The 23,830-nt window shown below is 31.1% G+C and overlaps 3 protein-coding genes across 3 annotated transcripts; 2 read left to right on the top strand and 1 right to left on the bottom strand.

Moving 5' to 3' along the window:
- Nucleotides 1-25: 25 nt before the first annotated feature.
- Nucleotides 26-2,503, top strand: LOC110993987. Its single transcript, XM_022260442.2, has 4 exons — nucleotides 26-517; nucleotides 1,232-1,363; nucleotides 1,617-1,772; nucleotides 2,070-2,503. Exons 1-4 carry the CDS (start codon nucleotides 86-88, stop codon nucleotides 2,397-2,399), a joined length of 1,050 nt encoding a protein of 349 aa, XP_022116134.2. The 5' UTR covers nucleotides 26-85; the 3' UTR covers nucleotides 2,400-2,503.
- Nucleotides 2,504-4,549: 2,046 nt separating this feature from the next.
- LOC110993970 (exosome component 10) lies at nucleotides 4,550-13,843 on the bottom strand. The gene is made up of 14 exons (XM_022260411.2): nucleotides 13,550-13,843; nucleotides 12,780-12,961; nucleotides 12,079-12,235; nucleotides 11,753-11,925; nucleotides 11,134-11,351; nucleotides 10,489-10,607; nucleotides 9,956-10,119; nucleotides 9,480-9,657; nucleotides 8,895-9,043; nucleotides 8,334-8,472; nucleotides 7,998-8,110; nucleotides 7,559-7,640; nucleotides 6,503-6,580; nucleotides 4,550-5,685 (listed from the first exon to the last, which is right to left on the bottom strand). The coding sequence occupies exons 1-14, from the start codon at nucleotides 13,613-13,615 to the stop codon at nucleotides 5,533-5,535; spliced, it is 1,971 nt and encodes a 656-aa protein (XP_022116103.2). The 5' UTR covers nucleotides 13,616-13,843; the 3' UTR covers nucleotides 4,550-5,532.
- A 3,878-nt stretch (nucleotides 13,844-17,721) lies between these two features.
- Nucleotides 17,722-23,430, top strand: LOC110993975 (syntaxin-6). The gene is made up of 7 exons (XM_022260425.2): nucleotides 17,722-18,073; nucleotides 18,488-18,657; nucleotides 19,580-19,674; nucleotides 19,867-20,039; nucleotides 20,370-20,519; nucleotides 21,109-21,203; nucleotides 22,118-23,430. Exons 1-7 carry the CDS (start codon nucleotides 18,039-18,041, stop codon nucleotides 22,192-22,194), a joined length of 795 nt encoding a protein of 264 aa, XP_022116117.1. The 5' UTR covers nucleotides 17,722-18,038; the 3' UTR covers nucleotides 22,195-23,430.
- The last annotated feature ends 400 nt before the right edge of the window (nucleotides 23,431-23,830 follow it).

Below are 23,830 nucleotides of genomic sequence, written 5' to 3'. Positions count from 1 at the left end.
TATCAGTATTTCTGAAAGAATAACTTCCTTTGCTCTCATAAATATTTTCCTTTATATTTCTCTGTACCTCAAATTAGATTCAGTTATGATGTGGTACAGTAGGCTGTTGTTAGTATGTTTAATTCAAAGTACTTTAACAGTTAAAGTCAAAGTTATAATGCGTTCAGATGAAGATTCTAAAATTGAAGATGAAGATACTCCACATACGGAAAGTTGGGATTATAAGAAAAAAATTGATATAACTATGATGCCTTTTTTGAAGAAAGCGGCGCATCGGCTCATCGCGGAGAAGCAAGTCGATTACGAGGAAGAAAAACCTACGACGGAAAAGTTACGACCGATCCATCCCAATGAGATGATATTCCCGTTAATTTACCGCCAAGTTCATATAAATAGTATGTTTAAATTTGCCGAAAACTGGTACACTTGGTCGACTGAAAAAAGAACAGATGGGTCTAAGGCGATTAATTACTACGTTTGTTATGACGAGCCAAAGCATTGCGACGAAGTTGGATGGGTAAATTTTATATTTTTCTGTCTCACTTTCCGTATAATAGATTCGTCATGTTTTATATATATAGTAGATTACCAAGAAATGAATATCCTTATTTTTAAGAAGTCTTTTTGACACCTGAGTAGAACGAGTGAGGCTACTCTTTATACCCATTATAAGAAAATAAGTAAGTGGAACTCATAAAATTTCGTTTATTGATGCCGACATCTACGTTTAATCAAAATTTGTTCAATTTAATAAAACAATAGCTTTCAACGCATTCGCGATTTTACATTTCTAATTGAGTCCAGCCAGTCATATTTTCATACAATATATTTCAGTTTGGTGTTATGAAATTTGAATTAAACGGCTATATTAGTTTACAACCTATTTTTAATTATATTATTTTCTGTTACTAATCGTAACATAAGTTTAGAATACTTACGCTTCTACTTACCTACTGCAGAGGAAGTTTTGATCTTCGGGCCATAATCGGCAGAACGTAAGAAAAAGCGCCGAAAAGTTTATCAGCACCTATATCACATACATTTCCCATGTCCCACTCAAAATTAGTATTATAGTAGTAATGGTATTAAAACATCTTGATTATTTATAGGCAAATTTAACGTAAGTATATTTTTTAGTGCACATGTTTCTAAAACAACCTCACAAACGATTTTATTTAACCTTAACTGTAAAGCTCTATTAATACCATCCCGTGCTTATTTCAACTTTCAGGAGCGAACAGACAATCCTCCAAGGTGCGCATTTCAAATAGATTCTCTAATGCCCGACGATCGCGCTTGTCTTAACACTTTCGGTGTGGAACCCCATACGAATGGAGTTTGTGACGGTGGAGAGCAGATGAAGGTAAGGCACAAGTTACAAGCTCCCGCTGGTTTATTCAAACATTTGTTAAATCACAGCGAAGTGAAATCATCTCCATTCAAATAATTGGTTGTTAAATAGTACAGAACGCTGACGTAGAATTGTGTAAAGCAGTCATGTTTTTGCGCCATTGAAGGGGCCTGGGTATTGACAGTTATATTTAAACAACCCAATGCCCAAAATTTTTTATAAGCAAGTACGTGATTGTTCTCACGTATGTAATTAACATTTATAGGTTAGCGATATTGTGCGGGCGTGCGGACCAAGGATACGTTCGTTGTGGCGTTTCTTCCGTGTAGGACGCAGACCGGCCAACGCAGCTAAACCAGCCGATGTTAATTCATTAATATGCGAAGATGAAGAGGAATGCTTTATTACTATCGAATACAGAGTAAGCAAAATAATATTTAGAAAGCAGGCGACTGATGACCCGAAAAAATATTTAAGTACAATCTAAGAAAATATGTAGTCCTAAATGTAGTATGTATATTTAATAGCAAATCATAATAAACCTGTCATTCTTACCTATTTATCGGAAGTGCTGTGATTTTTTGTATTATAAATTCTAATGAACAAACTATTCGTATAAGTGATACATGGTATATTAATATTTTGTATTAATATAATAAATAATTCAGTTGATTTTTAATTATCTTGTAATTTACATAACATGTATGTATAATTTTAGATTCACCACGACAGAATAACATTTTCTCTACATGAGCCGTCAAGGGGACAAACATTTAAAAGTGCGCTGAAACGAGATATTCTGACGGAGGACGACAATAAGGTTATACTAACAACAGAACCGCATACGAGAACAGTGCATCGATCCAAAAAAAATCGCGATGAAGAACACAGTCGAAAGAAATTTCATAGCAAATCTAGAAGCAAAATTGTCGAAGGCAAGGGAGTCGTAAAAGAAAGGAATGATTCTGGCTATACAAATAGTAGAGTAATTAAAAATAAAATTAAAGTGAAAGACGATAATATATCAGAGGATGTATCTGATAAATAAAATAAATGTTTAGATAAGTTTTAACTTATATATATATTATAACTCAAAAGAGAGTTTGAGCATTGATCGAATTTAGCATTTTATTACAGACTAAAATCTTTTAAACGTACTATACTAGTACTGTTAGAGAATAAAACATTATTTTGATACATTATTATGCATTTTCTTCCATCGGCATTATAAACCCAATAAAGAATTAAATGATAACATTCCTGGCACCTGCTTACATTCTTCAGACTGAAAATACCTGTTATGTATATATATATATGTTATATATATATGTTATGTATATATATATATGTTATGTATATATAATATGTTCCGGTTAACTTTTTTTTAAACTAAAACACTCATGTCCCGTACTTTAACTAACATTTCTAAAGGCTACGTAAAAATTTATTTGGTTATCATCTCTAGTCCGGGACTTATGCTCTGTGGAAACCAAACACCAAGATTCGCAGTTTGTGAAATACTATTCATATGAAACGAGTATTGAACAAGATGTTCATTTGATGGGATTAATCAAGAAAGCTGAAATCATGAAACACCGACCACAGAAACCGAAACCTCGGTCTGCCTCATTTGTGTATAATTTACCTGCTGCTAATGGAGTGAAGCATAAGGTTTGCAAAGCTACATTTTTGAATACCTATGACACAGATGGCAAAAATTAGACGTTTACAGGCTCTCATAAGAGCTGGCGAGGTTTTAAAGCGAAAAAACCTTGGGAACACACATCATTCAACCGCAGAAGTAGTTGAAAAAATAAAACAAAACATGTACTTATTTGGATCCTAGGCTGACAATAAAACAGATGCATATTGCTTTCAAGACTAAGGGCCTGTTTCATAATGTATGGATAAAGTGCCAAATACCTATGCAACACATAAATTATTCGAAATATAAATGTTCCGAATAAGATATTTGGCATTTCATGACAAATATCACTATCTGACAGTCGTGAAACGCAAAAATACTGTTTATCCTACAAATAAGTAATAAATAGCTTATTTCGAACTTATCCGGACATTGTGAAACAGACCCTAAGTATCCTGGATTGAACGTTACATACAACCTGTACTACTCTATTTTCAAACAGCATTTTGATCTTCAGTTTGGTTGACCACAGGTAGATACACAGGTGTATCTACCTGTGGTCAGCTGAATGTCACTATATCAAACTCATGTGAGTGTGAGTGTGAAAAAGCAGGCCGAAATAGACTTGAAAGTGCATAATGCATGAGCAAACAAATTTTATAGTACTATAAAGAACACTAAAGATTTGTGACAACAAAGAGATGACATGGTTGGTCTTTGCTTCGATTATATGCACATTGCCCCTCCCCCACATACCAGTACAAGATGTATTTTACCTGCGACAGATATGACAGTTTACAGCTAAACTGTGAACCCCACGTACGCAAAGAAAATTCAATATTAAAAAGCCTATTAGCTACATTCCTGACTCTCATCAAGATTTTTATAATAAAATATTGACATGGCCCACAACACAAGCCGAAGGTGAAATAGATGATATAACATGTATGATTGAAATGAAATGAACTAAATGGTTTTATTTTAATATGATCATCCTTAAAATTTGCATGAGTACTATTGTAATTTACTGACTAAATGACACATGTTCACTTTTGTTTACCAAAGGGCACATATCCAAAAAAAATTGTTAATAAAATTTTCTAGTGGTGGTTTTGAACTTTTCTTTCGAAGAAATGTCTTTTGTTTATTTGTGACTCAAAATATTACTAGCTTCTCCCACAAAAAATATCACAAATTAGTTTTTTGTTCCTACTCTAAAAAAACAGTTTAGGACAAGTGCTGTTTTGGAAACAAGCAATTCAAATATGTTACCGCACTTTACTTACTATATCTACGAAAATTGTTTTCTATAGCAATTGGCCTCATCCCACCATCAGTAAGGTTCACCAACTTTGCCCCACATGGGGGCAACAGCTCGGTTATCCCCCGCAAAGCATTTTTATACACAGGTTTTTTTAATGGTTCGAAGACGAACACCTATTTCACCAACCAATCACCCAATCTAAAAGATTGATGTTAAATCTTTAGATGGGATGTGACAGTCCATCCAAGCCAGCAGCTGAAAGTGGTTTAAATAACTTATGCGTTTAAAATTTTGTTTAATAGTTTTTTATTAAAAAAAATGTACTTATATTTATAAAAGTTAGCTCAATCCAAAATCATAAAGTTGCCCACATGTGTTTAACATATATATAATGGGGCTTACTGGATTTGGCTGTGACACTGAAAACTGTAATCCATGTTAAGCATGGGGGCTTCTTTTAAAAAAAAAACTTAAATGAACTATTACACAGCAATTTAACATGCTACATTTTTCTGTTTCTAAAAGCTTACACTGTACTATAGTGTAAGCTTTTATTTATTTAAGATCATTTTATTACTATAGTCACTATAGTAATAAAATGATCTTAAATAAATAAAACTGACACTGTGAATAGTGTTCACATATATTAATCAGTCTTGAATACTTACTTATAATTATACACTTATATACTATTAGTAACAAAATCTGTTTAACTTTTAATAAAAAATAAAAAAAATGGAAAATATATTTGTTAGAAAAGAAGAGTTTTACTTTTGCTGGCACGGAGCCGGGAGGGATTTGCAGTAAATCTGCTTTATTAACACTTGATCGGCCATTGAGACAGCTGTACAGTATTTAATCATCTTCTATCAGACTAAAGGCATATGTGAAAAAATATTATAACGAATAAAAAGTAGACAGTAGGGCTTGGTACTATAGAACAATGTCCAAGAACCAGAAACTTGTACTATAACAATTCTAGTGCTCAAATGTTTGCGATGCAATAATTGTTATGTACTACAAACCTCTGCGAGAATGTATCCTATTTAAAAACATACTTTACTAGACCGCGATCACATACCACAACTCTTTAGGCGCCACCAATTAAAGGTTAAATGGTTCCTTATATAGATAGTGCAATCCATGAAGACGCGCCCCACTATTCCTTCAAACCGTTTATAGTGTGCAAGCGTTCCGTTAATGTGTGAGTGTTTTCGGTACACACGCACACTGTCTTCGTGAATTGCACTATATTGAGTTCTTAATTTTCTGTTACTTATAACTACAGCTGGGGCCTGCAACATTATAGTTGGAAGCGGAACTGTCTGGCTTTAGATACAGAAAAGGTTCAGAATTCACTTTGCATGCGGCATCCTCTTTATTCATTGTTGCAGGACGATCGAATGGACCTTGGAAGTATTCTCTCTGTAAACATTCAGTAATCTTTAACATATTTTAAACAAAAAACAGAAGGAAATTAGTAAATCTAATAACGGAAGCAATTTCTTTGGATAAATAATGGCACAGTCCAAATCTGATTTACATCTTTAATTTTATATTCCTATATCTACTTAACTTAATAATTGATTGAGTGAAAAAGGACTAGAAACATCTACTAATGACAGTAGAAGGTCACTATCAACTTTTGTTTAAGTGTTGCAATTTCATGTATGCCTTATGTTTATTAGATTTGTTGTATATGTCACAGGAAATGCATGTAATCCGTGATTATAAACATTACCTCGGAATTGTAAGTAATTCCTAAAATTGTACAGAAATGTATAAAATAAATGATATTAGACACATTTCCTAGGAAATATATACATTCTCTCTACATAGCATTAGGAAATGTAAATATTTGAGATATCAATGGCTATGCGGGGATGCAGGCGCTAGTTCTGTCTTAGGTGTTGGTCAGGTTAGAGAGATATTGGAATTACATACAATTTCTAGGATATTTATGTATTAAATAGTTTTCGAAACAATATTTTATACATTTCCTAAATAGCTTCGAAATTAAATTTCCTAGGATTGGTATACAATCCCTAAATTTCATTCATTTCCTACCGGACATACCACATATGAACAGAAATCATCACTGAGAATTTGTTTACTTTCAGTGTCTTTTAATTATTAAAAATCTATTCCTTTATACTACAATACATAGCTAGATTTGTTTGAGCTTACCAACATCGCCTTTTAAAATAACACATTTTTTTTAAATTGTATTTGTGATTCTTACCTGAATAAGATTACGGTAGTATTTGAATCTATCATAGGGTGGAAGGAATCCTCTTCTGTAAATGTTCTGCACGAATTTCTAAAATAAACATTGCTTTTATGAAAATGAGTTCCATTTTGAAAACGCATAATTTCAATAAAATCATAAAACATCTTGCATGGCATGAATTTTCGCAGATATTAATGCAAATCTTATCAAGCAAAAGCATTCAAATATACTCTTAGTAATCGCGTAGCAGTAATTTACAATAGATATAAATTTTCTGATTTAGAAAAATATGTTTTATGCACAGTAAGTCTTTCAGATTTAGAGACATTCAATACTAGCCAAAACTCCAAATAAAGGAATATACAATCTGTTTTGGGATACAAGAGGACCAAAGATCTAATACGAAATTTCATGTTTAGCTTTTGCATTTTATTATTAACGCCACAGCCTGTATATACTTCGCTTAACAACAATCATGATATGGTATTCGCTCCGCACAAAACATATGCAATCAGCCAGACCTTTGCGCAGGGCCCGATTTGACGAATTCAAGCCTAGTTTAATGACCAAAGATTGACCCAATTTATTAAACTGTGATTGGTCTCTTTAGTTGCAGACGACAATTGGACCAATCACAAACAAAACATGTTATTCTTACAAACGTAAGGTACAACATATAACCTCAAAATAAATTAACAAACTGCGCTAGCAAAATTCTCCTTCGTCTTATGTGACTTTACTTCCATTAAATGTTGGTCTGAGAAGGTTATAAAAAGCAACTCGCGATTTTATTTTGTAATATTCGCAATTTTAATTAACTTAGATTTCCTGGTTCTGAGTCGAGCTAATATATAATGAAATTGTTATAATAAACATATAAATTAGTCTATAATTCAAATAGGTACTAATTTGTTCTGTTTAATCTCGAATTTTGATTACTATTTAAAATTAATATTATACAATTCGCATATATCACGCAAGCTTTAACACAATTTTTGTGATTAATCGCGAGCAAACGTTTATACTTTTCAAAATAAAGTTTGAAACGCAAGCAAAAACAATACTTACATTAGAAATCGAGGCGAATGTTTGCTCAGTGGGGATATATGGCGCCATAGTTGTTAGTGGATTATCTAGCTTGGTCACGTCACTGAAAGGTTAAGATAAAAATAAGAATAACGATATATATAGCATCTATTAGAATTGTATCAAATAATAAACAAATATTTGCAATAAAATAAAATTGCGACTATAATTAAAGATCTAAGCTATGCTATCTCTTAAGTTGGACCAGACTGCTCAGGGTGTGCCAATTTAATTTAAAATCGGTTAAGTAGTTTAGGATTCCATCGCGAACAAACATCATGACAGGAGATTTAGATATATTAACATAATGAAGGTCTGACGACATTAACGCATTAACGCCTGCGAAAAACTTATTGAATAATTACCCGTCTCGTAAGTGCTAATTGAGTAGTTTTTTTTTAAATACCCAAAATATATATACCTTGACAATGCGTGTAACGTTTCAATCTGATTTTCTTGTTCGACGTGTTGCAATGTACTCATAATTGACGCTGGTGTATGGAAGAGAGAGGGTTCCAACGGTAAATCCAGACACTGTATCAATATTAGTCGTTTAAATTCGATCATATCTAAGAAACATTTGTAGATTTGTCTATATACGGATTTAGATTAAAAAAATATATAAAAAAAACAACTTTCAATTCACTTTTTTTGATACCAACAAATATATATGTGACATGTAAATCTAAGTAATTTGGATTTATTTCTAATTTTAGTAAGATCAAAGAATATATATAGATATATTATAGGTACACACCGATATTATTATAGGTAGTATCATGACCAAATGATTTTTCATAGGTCGGGTTCCACCTTCATAACACCGCATAATCTTTTCTGTGTCATTCGGCAAATCCTCGGACAATTTAAATAATGTGGAACTATTCATTATATATCTGTAAAAAATTTGACTTAAATAAGTTTTAACTCGCCTCCAAAAAGGATATGACTTGACAAATCGCAAGAGACCAAAAAGCTACAGTCAACAAACCACAACAGTGATTAAAAAATATAACACACACAAAAGATAAATTAAAAAAAAAGAACATCTGAGATCTGACAGTTTTGATTCCATAGTGAGCTGATATCTTAAAACATTGATTTAAATGAATTAGTCGAGATTCAAAATGTGAATCGAATATGTATAGGTTATTATGCACTACTATATATATATATATATTAATAAGAGCTATAAATATTGCAATATAAATTCAATTATGTTTATAGTTATTATAATCAATTTATTAAATTTTGATAAGGTGTTAATGATGCATTAAATTGTAATATAATTTATTTATTCCTGATGTTAAATACTTACTCAGCACTTGTATCTGCAATTCGAGCTTGGTTATCTCTCCAATGAAATAATAATTTAAAAGCAGCCAGCTGCCGGGAGTTTAATGTTTTTCTAGACCGATTATATAACTCCAAATAGCTGGATTGTGTAAATTCTGGTTTATTGTATTTCTGAAATAATATCTTCTAATTATAAAGAGGACGGACTTGTATTATATATAATTAATTTATTTGGGACTGATTTGAAAAATTCTTTTAATAAATTATTATTTATATTAAAAATATTTATTCATAGCACTTGTATAATTCAATATAAAAATTTAATTGTTCACTTAAGAAAGATACTCTTACTCTCTCGTAAAATGATAATTTTATTCTATAAATATTATTGACAGCAAGTAATTAAAACGCTAAATAAGTTTAATGAGTTTGGCCCTATTTACTTTCAAATTGCCCCTTGTGGGGCTTGGGCCACACGTTGGGAAACACTGGTTAAGAGTTCCAATTTATTATAAATTCTATATAATAAATTCAAAGTCATAAATAGTCAATGTCTAAATATAGAGATTCATTAATAGTACTTATAATTAATGTTCATATTACATACATATAAACAAATCCGCTTGCTATTTTCAAAAACTTGTCTCAAATTCATTCCGTTCCGATCCTTCAGTAACAACTTTTTCATTTCGCGCCAAATATATATCAAATAATGAGTATCTAATCGGGCATATATAATCATTTCTCTGGGCAAAGGTCTTACTCTCCAATCTGCCATTTGATATCTGTAATCATTAAAAATATTTATAATTTTAAATCAAATGTTTATTGGCTGCTTTTTGGTCAGTTTTAAAATACTAAGTTACATGACTCTCATAGACAAGCTTGTGCCAATATCTTTGATAATATAATATGCAATAGAGCAAATGAAGCCTTAAAAGTAAGTCATTTTCATATCATTGATTCAAGTGTTGACTGTTGTGAAGTTTTATTACTAGCAAGCAAATACATCTAATCAGCTATCCCACTATAGGGATTAAAAATGCAGTTTCTATTCTAAAATGCACACCCTAACAAACTTACCTTTTATCTGTTTCAACTTTGCAGAATCGCTTTAAGAGGTCTGAAAATTTTTTCCCTTTAAAATTAAGTACCAAAGAGGCCTCGTATGTATCAAACAAACCAACTACATAGACACCAAAATCACGCTGCAGCCACCTTATATCATTACATGCACCATGAAACACCTAAAATTATACATGATTTAAACAGTGTTGGCTAAATAATTTTACAGAGATATATGAATTTTTATTTATTTAAATAGGTTTAAATTAAAATGACTTTGATTACGCGAATGAACTAAATATAATTACAGTGTAATTTTTATACAGAAATAAAATAGTTTTATTTAGAACTAAGGTTTCTATTTCAGAAAAGTGAACAGTCCCATGGGGTAGCATAGCAAAATATTTAATATGTTAGTATGAAGCTACTAAAAAGGTAGGCTAAGTAAAACAAACATATTGAGACGAAGCATTGTTTGCGAGAGCAGTTAATAAATTATAAATATTAGAGAAAGTATGTTCTCTTTAATGTGTTAGTCAAAGTTATAGTACCTTTAGTTTCTTTGGGTCTGTAAATGATTCATTCAGACGATGCAAGTGTTCGCGGAGCTTCAAAGCATCAATCACAAAATCCTTATTTAGAATGGAAATTTGTATTAAACATGTGAAACCTAGAAATAATATAAGACATTTATTGGTAGAGTCTCTTAAAAATATTTACTTATATCCTTCAGAACATTGATAAAACATTTGCTTTGCCTACTTTAGTCTAATATTTATTTGAAAATAGATAATTGTGCTCTTGTTATTCTTACTAACAGAACTGGGTTATTAAAGTTAGCTATTTATTGGATTTAAACATTTAAAATTAAATATTTATAGACAATATTTTTAATCTTTTTTAGAATATATGTTAACAAAGCATGATTTTGTTTTCATATATTAATATACTTTAATTTTATAATGCTACACTCTTTTAGCTGTCAAGGTGTACTTGAGCACCTTTATATTATAAGCAGTTTAACGTAACTCCTGTAAGCTTGCCAACAAATAAAAAAATTATTATGGGTTATGGTTAGTTTTTTTCAATGTAAAGTTCATGTCTGTAGGACTAACTAAACTAAGACTAGTTTGTGTATTATGAATTCATAATGACAGCAATTAAAACTTAGTACCTCAGTTGTAGTAAGTACCTACCTTGGTAAGAATAATAATTGTGGTGTTCTAAGTCCACTGCTATTTCATGAGCATGGTTTAGTTCATTTAGAAGAATCTGAAGCTTTTCCATTGTATCAACAAATGTGAATTCTGTGTATTCGATTGGTGGTGGAAAGTCTAAGGGTTGGTCATCATTTTTCAAAAAATGTTTGGGAGGTTCATAAAGGTCTAACTCAATTTGGTAAGGGTGTGTATATCTGTTGATATAAAAGTATTTTAAGTTTATTTATAAAAAATAATAAAGATTATAAGATATAAACAGGATGATAGATATGTTTTAGCTCAATACCTATTTGTAGCTTTAAATAGTATTTACAAAAGATATGAGGTACATTTATTACAAAACACTTTAGGATTACAAAACACTGCCCTAACAAGACCAATTATTGAAATTTATATTTAATTTTGTTGAATTTTCATGGTAGCAAACACTTATACAACATAAATTATATTAGAATTGCTATTTTTATAGACACAACAACTTAGTGAATAAATAATATAATTTATCTTGGATATATATTTATCTTAGATATATGTTTCCCATGAAAAAATGATTAATAATGATCAATTAACATTACTACTAAAAATGCAGTCTTACCCAACTACATTGCCATCATTATCAACCTCAAGTTGGACCTGAAGAGGTTGTATATTGTTGGGCTTATATGTAATAATAGGCCTCCAAAGGTTGTTAGTGTTATCAATTATGTCTTTGAAGTTTAGTTGAGGCATGACTTTACTATTATCTGGTAATAAACTCAATGTATTGTTCTGAAATATAAAATATGTATCAACCCTTTTTTACAAAATCTTAATACCATTTAGAAAAAAATAATTATTATAAAATGTATATATCGCAAGTGACAATTTTTTTAAATATTTTGATTGAATGTTGATCATTTTATGTAATTTATAAATCAATACCATTCTAAATGTCCTGACAGGATTGAATATTGGTCTGTTCATTTCCTCAATTGTATCGTTATCTCCGTTTTTTACCCTCTCAATCTTCAACTTCACTTTATCTAGTTCATCATTGTTAATATCCACAAGCTTTTCTAAATTATTTTCTATTTCTTCGCTGTTGCAAAGAATTAATAAATTTGGTTAGTAATATAATACTATTTATAATACATATTACTCAAACTAGTTTTTTTATAATTGTTGCATGCATGAGAGTAATTACAACTTTAAAAAAAATTAAATAAAATATTCACAGAACTTTAGTTATTATTTTAGCTATAATCTTTAGTTTTAGTATAGCAATGCTATTTTATAATAAAATATAATTCAGTAATCACATTTAATTGCAGTGCATTACAGCATGCGACTCTCATACCCGAGGTTGTAAGTTTGATCCCCGGGTGTGCACCAATGGACTTTCTTTCTATGTGCGCATTTAACATTTGCTCAAATGGTCGCCAACATGTGTCAGGCACTGGAGGCTGATCAGCTACTTGCTACTATAAGATTTAAAAATGATCATGAAACAGATTCTAAAGTCGGAGGCCAAGACCTAAAATAGGTTGTTGTGCCAATTTATTTACTTACATTTAATTAAACTTAATGTGTAATATATATTTCAAACAAGAGGTGACCTTAGTTATTTGTCAATAATGACTTACTTTTTAAATTTCGCTTGTTTGGGGTAGTCATGTATTAAATAATTAGATAATATTATAGTGTTCTGGCTGAGTTGATCGGTGGCAGTTCTAAAATGGCGATGATTCTCATAAAGTTTTCGTGACAAACCTATAGGTAATTTATTAGATTTTCCAAGAGCTACTATCAAAAGTCTGTGGGTTTTCTGAAACAAAATCATTAATTTCTTTAAATTGATTATCGGATAAGTTTGTTTCATTGCTTGAAAGCAATACTTAGGAAACTTCTGGCTTGAATTAAGCAAAATATTTTATTGTTTGTCCGTATGTGAGGGTCACATCACATCACATAAATTAACAAAACAACAAAAAGAAACTTAAAATACATAAACCTCAAAATGACTACAGAAAACCGTTAAATCTTACTATCTTTTTCTTAGGAGGTGTTCTGATAAAGGCGTTTCATTTTGGAGACCTGCTGGTCTTCAGGGATAGGAGCCTTGTACTTTTTAAAAATTTATTTATTTAAACATCAGTTTAAGAAAGAACAGAGAACGAAAGAATAAGCTGTGATAGAAATATGTATTTTTAAGGTGATGATTTATGACAAATATTGGATTAAAGACTCTATGAGTCAGTCAGCACCAAGAAAAAAGTAAAAAACTATGGCGGCGTTAAGCGCCACGATAAGAGGAACCTTGCATATCTAAATTTCAACTTATTATCAAAGTTAAATTAAGAAAAGCATTTAAAGGGTTGGGTTTACATTTAAATTTAAGGATCGACATACTAACCTGTGTCGTTTCTTCAATGTCGATGTGATGTGAAGAGTCTTGGTCAGTTCCACGTGGTTCCGCCATTATCTATGATTATCACAATTGAAATGTTACGATTCTTGGAACAAATTTGGGTGAACAAATTGAAATAATATTAATTGTAATCTTGCGATGCTACTCTAACTACTTCCTTCAATCTCCTGCTCCAATATTGTAATAAAATGTTAAATTCTAATTTCTAATGAACAACCCAGAAGTAAAAACGAGAGAGTCTATGCCTTAGACGCTACCGGCCACGGCAGTAGGATAAATTGATATAATATGTAGGTAAAATTTTTGTCGCGCCCTCTTATTTGCAGCTCCAAAATTAAAATCACAACAAAATATTATTGAAAATTTGATTATTTTAAATAGGATTTAAAAATTAAATAATAAATTATTAATGAAGTAAATGGCTGTGTGAGCTTAAGTCGTATTTAAGATAATAATATATAGAGTCCTTTTCATGAAAGAAGTCCCGCGGTGATTTTTGGAACTAATTTTGACAGGTCAGCCGTGTTGTCATTCGTCGATTTTTATCTCAGTTGGTTGTGGTAGATTTTTGTGAGTTTTAACTAGCTTAGTGCATTTAAAAGATTTTTTTTAATACAGTTGCTCAAAAAGTGGCATATTGCAGGGAGGTATAGCGTTCGGAAAGTGGGCTATTACACACTCGTGCTTTTTCTTTGCCATTCCCGCACTCGTGCGTTTTCTTTGCCAACTGTCAAAACAATGTGTATTAAAAAGAAAAAACCAACCACGAAGGTTTTATTAAAAAGATTCATAGAAGTTTTTATGATATATGATTTCTAAATATTATAATAATTGGATTCAATAAGTTCGATTAGGTTTCTTTTCATTTCATATCAATTAAAAAAATAATAAAAAGAATTTTATAATATATGCAAATACGTATTTTTAAAAAGTTTACTAATAATTGGATTCAATAAGTTAGGTTAGGTTTATTATATTTCATATCAATAAAAAAAATATTAAAAAGAAAAAACTAACCATGAAGTTTTTACTAAAAAAAATCACAGAAGTTTTTATGATTCATGCAAATATTTTAAAAAGAAGCTACTATTTGTTTAAATATCAGATTTAAAGATTGGACTCAATGAGTTAGATTTGGTTTTCTTTCAATAAAAATAGTCTACTGAAGAATTGGCTGTATGGGCCAAGTTCCCTTTGCCTACCCAGAATGGGTGAAGAAAAGAAAAAACAAGCTTTGCTCATATTCTTTGCGGTTGGCGCCATTTTCCAAAAATGTTCTTTCGAGTTGAGTTATTTGTTGCACAAAATGAGTAATTTCGACGATATTTTATTTGAATGAATACCACCCGAACGCAGTATAATTGCATAAAATGCTTCGGAGAACAATTTACCGGAAACATATAAGTCGCTACATATCTACGTGCAACGAATTTATTCCGTAGAGAGAATAGAAAAAAAGCAAATAGTTTAATTAAATTGCTTTATTTTTTCGCAACTGTATTAAAAATAGTCGTTCAGTACACGTGCGGAACCGTCATTGCAACTTGTTCCGACTGTCAACCATTCGTCGGAACTCGTTGCAATGACAGGCTTTCCGCACTTGTAATGAAATATACTATTACAATGCCAAAAGTTGCGAAACAAAAGAATCTGGATGTTTTAATAACACTAAACAATGTTCGGAAGAGAGTCGCCGCCATAACAGGTACTTTTTAGAGTTGCCATATAATATTTTTTTTGCTGTATTGATGGGACTTTTTTAATATAAATCTATTTTTACAAACGACAAAATTCAACACATACATAAAACTAGGTAACTGAAATTAAAACATAAACATAATGTTACTATAATGCTTAATTGTTTATTATTTAATTGCAAGTGTGTCAGAGAACTCTGTAACAAGATTTACTAAAGAAGATATAACAGCGGCGAGCACTTCAAAAAAAATTGTCACCCCAGGGAAGAGTCGCCCACATCCAAAAAAGTTTGACTTAGATGGGTTCGATTTGTGCGCTATCCGGCAAAATTCACAGTTTTTAAGTTGTCCATAACGAATTACCAACATTGGCTAAATTACGGGCAGCTCTGAGAGAATACATCAATTTTCAGGGAAGCATCACAAAATTGCACAGGATATTAAATAGGATTGGAATATATCTACGGCTAGTGATGCTGAAATAGAAGCTGATTCTGTTTCCATCCACTCTTCAGATAATGATGTTATAATGATTCAATAAAACTCTGAAGAAAAAATTGATAATTTTCTTTACGCTATTTTCTCATCTTTTTCCTGTAAGTAGGTAGAACATCGCTTATACAGGGTGTCCCAAAATTCGACGTCAAGTCGAAATTTTCTCATAGGTAATGCCACACCAGTTATCAGAAAAATTAAAAAAAAATTAAGACATGTATTTTTGAAGTTATGGAAATTTTCCTTTTATTCCAGAAAATGTACACCATGTGCCACCAGTTTTTTCATTCCTATTGTTACAAATATTTACTTTTCGCCAATTTTTTTTCTCTTACGTCATCCCGAATGGTGATTTATGTAACCTATGATCCTAAACCCTGTGCCGTTTACTCCAACTTGTAGGAAAATTGAACTAGTCCGAAAATTAATTTTTCGGACTAGTTCAACTGATCGTCCTGAAAAAAATGGACTACTCCAGTTTGGCAAGCAGCTTTAAAAGTTTGCACCTTTAATAAGGATTCTAACGTGGTATAACACTTACTTCATTATTTCTTAGATCGGCCATAAAAACATTTTTTGTTAAACAAAGTCTGTTTTTAAAAATTTCTCTGGAATTACAAAAAACGATTCTAGTGTACCCAAAGCGTTCCTAATAACCACAGCGTGGTTTAAATAAGATGAGAGAGACATTCCATAAAATGTGAGCGAGACAGATAGTGACGCTTATGACATACTTATGATTAGATTTATTACTTTTTTTATAAAAGATGTTCAAATTCTGTCCTTCAAAAAATTAAATATTTGTAACAACAGGAATGAAAAAACTGTCACATGGTGTACATTTTCTGGACTTAATTTTTTTTTTGAATTTTTCTGATAACTGGTGTGGCATTACCTATGAGAAAATTTCGACTTGACGTCGACTTTTGGGACATCCTGTATAAGTAAATAAAAATATAATATGTACATAAAAACATAAAAGTAATATAGGAAATATTGAGCGAATGGGCATTTTTATCATAATGTCTACCAACCCACTCATGGGTCATCCCATGCAAGTCCAAATAACTAAAGTTCCTTTTAAGAATACCGAATATACTTTTGACTTATCAGAAATATACATGTTTCACTAATCTGAACTATTGTAGTATGGGCTTGAGTAATGAAATTACAGCTTATCTAAAATGTATTTATTTCTTAATACAATTTAGGAGTGTATTTTGTTTCATCGAAGTATTCAGGAAATTACATAAATGTAAAATTGTTAAATGTTTTGCTCATAAATGGCAACATTGTGTCACACTGCGTCTGGGGGACTTCTTTCATGAAAAGGACTCTACCCGTAGACAGACTATGTTATAGACCAGGCATTAGCGTACAACGTGTGAGATAGCGAATATTATAATCCAACTATTAACAAAGGACACGAAGTGTGGCAACTACCTGACGTTGGTAACATGATTCGCAATTTAGTTGGTTTGCACTGAAAAATATGTTTGGAAGTGTTGTTGTGTTGAAGTATTAATTAATTTAAGATAGCTTATTATTTACCAAAATAAACATCCGAATGAATAATTCTTGAATAAAGTTACTGAGTCGTGACAAAATAAGCTACTTACCGATGAAAGGTTATGTTTGGTGCTTTTCGTTCACTATAGCTTTTACAGCCAAATATGCATCAATTCAACATGACTTACACTTTAAATACACCTCTTATTCTCTCAAGCGCTCGGTGGTAAATAAATAAAACCCGATACGCAAATAGAGACAGAAAAACTGATACTCTGTTTCGCTCACACTTAAGTATTTCACGTTATTGTCTTCTCTCTTTAGTTATTATTGTTATTTTAGAAGCTTATCTAGATCTATATTCTATCTACGACTCTACCAAATTTTTAATTGGTTCGGTTGATAGCTACTTTATCTGTGGTTGCTATTTGCTAGTAGTGTACTGTGTAGGCATTAGAGACTATTTTATTATACGCTCTCGGCTCTACAGTCTACTCTATTATTCGGCTGCTCATCTTTAGCGTTTGCGCCTTGAAATCTCCCATAGTGCGCATATGCAATTTACTAGTGAGCAAAGGATTGAAAATACTTGTATTGCCACCTAGCTAAAGATAGGTATACTGGTAGGTATTTACGTCGATAGCTAAGGGATAGGCAAACATTACAGATACAGATTTAAAGGTGTGTTTGTTATATTTTTTGGATAAAACTAATTGCCTTATTAAACATTCAAACTCTAATGTGCCTCTTTATATATTCTTCTATTGTTTGACATGACTTTGGAAGATCCATTTTATGTTGTGAAAGAGTAAGTGTACCTAATTTGTATACCTAATATCTGTTTTAGATTTCTACATGCTATTATTTTTTTATCTCCTTTTGTCATCAGTAGCAGTAGTTTTTGAATTTATCAACTTTTAATTTTGCGTTTCGCATTACATGATTGTGCACATGACCAACAGTTATTGCATTGTACTCGAAAAATAAATTTTGTTTACATATTTAAAAATGCCTGGTTTAGAACCATTCCATTAAAAAAAATGATTACATCCATTAATTTAGTTTTCTATTCCACCACTGTTTTCTTAAGTCTACATGGTTCATCTCCCTGTTGTTACTAAAATGTTTTTGTTCTATTGTGTAGTTATACAAAATGTTTACCATAGATTTTTAGCTATTAGGAACATTATCTATGTATGAAATATACTTATTTATTAATCAGTGAGGTGTTCCGGGCATTAAATAAAACTCGTGGTTTGTACCTACGCTGGCAAGAGTTGTTAACATCTCCAGTACTTCCAAATTCTGCCGAAGTTGAATGGACCTCAATAGAACTTCGAAGTGCCCTGCGTAGCATAGAATGGGACTTAGAAGATTTGGAAGATACTATCAATATCCTTTTAAAAACATGGTTTAGACTTATTTATAAAAAAAATATAAAACTTATTTAGATAAATATGGCTATATCAAGTTTGTGTTTATACATATTAATGAGGAGCTTAGTACAGTAGAATCTGGATATAACAACCTTCAAGGGACCGGCGATATTATGTCGTACTAACCGGATGACGTTTAAAACGGATATTTACATATGTATGTGATTATCTATTATAAGTGCGAAAGTTTGATTTTCCTATTTAGGTAAATAAAACATGTTGTAGGAATCAATTACATATGTTTATATTAATTATTCTTATATGTACACAAATAAGTAGTACATACCAAATTACAAACATAGGTACGTAATGATAGAATGAGATACGCCAAATTCCTTTGCGAGGGTCGCGTTTGATTCACCAGCTTCTAATCTGTGTAATATTGCACTCTTTTCTTCAATTGTAAAACACTTTCTCTTCACAGAACTCATTTTATGGCGCTTTATGAACTTGTCATAGCAGGTGACAATCACTAACAGTGATTTACGCGTGCCAATAAGGAGAATTGAACGGTGAAGCGCGCGGGCAAAGTGACGGGGCCGAGGTATTGGTCATTCGTTACCTAAATTGAAACAAATCATGGCACGTCATTTTAAACGGACGAATTACTTTAAAAAATGGTCGCTTTAAACGGCTTGTCGCTCAAACCGGAGTCGCACTAAACGGTTACATTTTCTCAGTATCTAACTATTAAACCGAACTTGAGTAAATAATATCGACGCTAAAAACGGTTAGTCGTTATAAATGAATTCTACTGTACTTGGTTAAATAATAATTTCCAAGTTATTTAAAAAAAAATGGTGTGGTTTGAAATAAAATATACTACTTACAACAATTTAAAATTATGTCATGACAAATATTTCCTTATGTGAACATATGCATCGCAGAGAAAAATTCATCCAAATTTAAAATTGATCAGAAAGAGATTTGTGACAGAAGAACTTTTATAGAGGCTACTAAGCAGGAAGTCCAGGTTTGTTTTAGTTTATTTAAATTGGGCTAACAAAAAAAGTTGCTTTAAAGTATTCCCATTTGACTTAAAGATGGCTGAATTGAACTGTGAATTTTAACTTACAGTCATTACACTATGATTTTTTATGAATTTTCTAACGTGAGATATACTGAGTAGCAGAAGTGTATTTTAATTAATTAAATAACATTACAGATCATGAAGAATAAAACCAGTATCAACAGAAATATTGATAATGATGGAACAGCGCAAGAACCTCTTTTAGGTGATGGCAGTCCCAGGAGAAGCAGGAACATGTGGACTCCAACACCAAAATGTTCTAAGAAGAAATATTTGAAGCTCAATTCAGAGACTGATAGTCCCAACAGGTACTTTTAATTTAATAATGAACTCAATTTTAAATTAATATTGAATATTTCTTTTAAATTTCATAGTTAAAATATTACAAAGATTCCACCACCACCACAACTTTACACAAATTTTTCAGTTGTTAACTAAATTAAAAAAAAAAATGTTTTTTGTGACAATTTTAATTTTGTTAATGGAGTAAAATTATTTTTATAATTCATATATATAAAAATATGATAATAATAATATGTTTTTATAAATCAGAGCTTTTGTAGGCTGGATTTCACTCTAATGTTGGTTTATTTATATTGTTTCCTACTTTAGTGTTATTTCAAAGATTAACTTTATAGGTCTAATGAATTTGAAAATGGAATGGGTCCTCCAGACCAAGAAGAAATGTTAGAAGCACAAGATGAGCAATTATCTATGATAAACAACTCCGTGAATACACTAAAATCAGTCTCTACTTACATTGGACACGAATTGAATGATCAAACAATGTAAGTCTATGTATAGGAAATTAATATCATTACTACTGTCTTAAATTTTTTTTATAATAATAATAATAATAATAATTTATTCATTTTTATACGAGGTTATAAATGAGACAGACTAGGACAGCCATGAAAAGCATCTACCAGAGCCTATGGGCACAAGTTGTGGGTGCGTTGTCGCGTTTGTAGGCGTATCGTTGAGATGTATTCCACTAGAGCGTAATTTATCTAAAGAAATCTTCTTTTTCACTTATTTATTTTACAAAATAATAAAATTTTAATAATTGGTAATGGTTTTGCATTTGAAAACCACAATGAATTGCATTAATGTTACAATAGCAGTCTTATTACGAGCACGATAAATGCATATAAAAATATAATAACTTTATCTGGCTTATAAACATTACATTTGTGCTTACATTTTGGTGGTTGTAAACATACACTAGGCAAGGAGATTTGAGATACAATATTCATTACTTAACCTTAGACTAGGCCTAGCCTGTATATTAAATGCTAACTCTTTAACTTGTTTTTTTTGTTATTAATGTTAAATATCCAATAACTGAAGAAATGTGATAATTTATTTTCTTTACAGATTGATAGACGATCTTAACTCGGAGATGGAAATGACTGATTCGCAATTACACATTACGGTTATGAGAGTCACCAAAGCGCTACATTTAACAAATGGTATGCAATTAATACTATTTCATTACCACAAATAAATTTTATGAACATTACATTAAAATGTCGTACAATGTGACACAAGCAATCTCTTTACGATTGATCCCTTGGTGTTGCGTAGATTTAGGCTCTGCATCTTTTACCGCATTTACCATAGATAGGGCTCAGGAGAGACGTTCGGTGTAATACCTTAATAATAATAGCTGAATTTCATTATCGCACGTCAAGGCAGAATACAATATATATTAATATAACATCCGCATCACTCACACACAATTCTTGAACGGCTGGCAACTCACTTGCGAGCCTTCTGGCAATGTAAGCGTCCATGGGCGGCGGTATAACATCAGTTGAGCCTCTGAGAAGGAACATCTATTACATTAGAAAAATTACTACTGTTATAGTTTACTATGTGACTTGTGTAAGTTCCTGGGTTCAATCTTTGCGCCCATGCCCAATTATTGGATACGTAATGGAGTTCCAAACCGATTTATTACAGTCAAATAGAAAACTTCATTGTTCGTAACTGGAATAGGCAATACACTCATTTGGTTATTTATTTTTGTTATTTACTCTTGCTGTTACGAATACGTAACATGTAATTAATAAAAATATGCTGTCTGGTTTGGAATACACATTAGAATTATTATTAGTCGCAGCTATGGCGTTAGTCGGCTACCATTGTAATTAATGTCACAGAGCTTGACAATGTCAAAGTCAGTTAACGACTATTATGGTCGATAATATTGATTCAATAGTCATTACAATTATATTTATAGTTTAATATATTATTTTAACAAATAAACAGTATTGCTGGATAAATTCATAGTCAGACAGAGAGACCGGTTCGCGGTAACAGCGTGTTTTCTTCGTGTGTACTTTTATTTCAATAATATTTTATGTATATTTTTTGCTTTCAGATAAATATCAGTGTGCTGGCATTGTGATATTAATAGCGATCTTGTTATTATTATTAATTTTATTTGTTGTTTTATAAATGTATAGTGAAACAAATGCTAGTCATGGTATCAATATTATTAGTGCAGTATCTTGCATGATTTGCTATAGTGTAAGAATCAAGTGATCTCTATTTTCATGTAATTTAATTATTCGAAATGTAATTTATTCATATTATCAGCCAGTACCAGGATCTCATCGTAAGTGAACATATAATTGCAAAGTGTGATCTTTACGAAACAAACTTTATGATTGTCGTGTATTTTCTTATTTATTTAATTAAATATGCTTGAAAAAGTTGAACGCTTGCACACTTGCCGTATTGATATATTTGTACACGAAATTTTTCATACTAAATGTATACTTGTTAATATTAAATTTTTAAATAATATACTGGAAAAGGCGTACTTTTGCTGGTACAGAAGACACGTGGTACCTCAATATGATGGGGAAGTTGTCTTTTCTTAAATTAACTAACCTAAACTTATTTCTACTCATTTAGAAAACAAGATGATGTTTTGAGAAATCTTCCTTTCGGAGTATGGTATTTAAATTGGCCATATTAAAGTGATTTGATTTGATTAAGAGTTATGTTCTGAGTTTTTTTAGTTACTGAACAAATATTGACGGAAGGCATGTATTTTTAATTATTCCTTTACTATATTATTGGAATATATATGTAAAATGTTTACATGGCTTTTAGTTAAACACCGGAGCACAAGCATACAATACGACAAATGTGCTATTTTATGTGATGCTATTTACATCTTGGTGATATTTTCCAATCAGAATTTTAAGGATAGACCATCAAATCGCCTTAATAGATATAAAATATACTAATTCGCAGTAATTTAAAATATAATTTTTATTATTGTTATCTATTTTTTATGTGTTTTTGTTTTATATAATTTAACTGTTAATCAAGCTTTAGTAGAATACATAATTTTATTTTTATACTACTCTAATTGTTATATTTTGGATGGTATTGTCGTAGGGAAAAGTTAGGGTTGTCCCCAACCAGGCTTGCGATTGGCTATGGTAGGCGAGTGTAGCAGCCCTAATGATCACCTCAAAAGCCTCATTGGATTTTTGAATTCGATTTCAAGATTAATCTGAATACTTTAGGACAGAATACATATTCAGAAAACTAGTGTTGCCTTCCATTTGTGAGTTGGAGAAATGTGTGTCAAAATATATTATACTGTAAACGTTCAAGTCAAATTATTTATCAGGAGAATGAAGTTTTAATTAAATACGGAATAAATAATAGTACCTATTGTAACTGTTGTTTTTATATATCCCCTCACGACCCACTGAACGAACACCTACTAAATAAATTCCCCACTTGGTTTATTATAATTCAAAAATTAACAACAGAATTGAGAGAATTAAATACTTAATGAATAATCAATATTATGTTTCGTTTAAACTGACCAATCACAATCACTCAGGCAATCTATAAATAAAAATAATAGTTAGCTATTATTTTTATTTATACATTGCCTGAATTGGGTTATGACAATTGGTTGATTCACTGTCATAAAAATAATTATGAAAACAAATGAAATATGGCCCTAACACTTATTACGATGTCCGCCACATAAAAAAATGTTTAAACTGTGTAGGACCGTCCTAAAGCGATCTTGCTCTCAACAAGTGACACTGCTGACTGGTCG

The sequence above is a fragment of the Pieris rapae genome, chromosome Z, assembly GCF_905147795.1.
Source record: "Pieris rapae chromosome Z, ilPieRapa1.1, whole genome shotgun sequence".
Lineage (NCBI taxonomy): Eukaryota > Metazoa > Arthropoda > Insecta > Lepidoptera > Pieridae > Pieris > Pieris rapae.
Note: the sequence above shows the minus strand (reverse complement) of the source record. Positions and strands in the feature narration are given on the sequence as shown.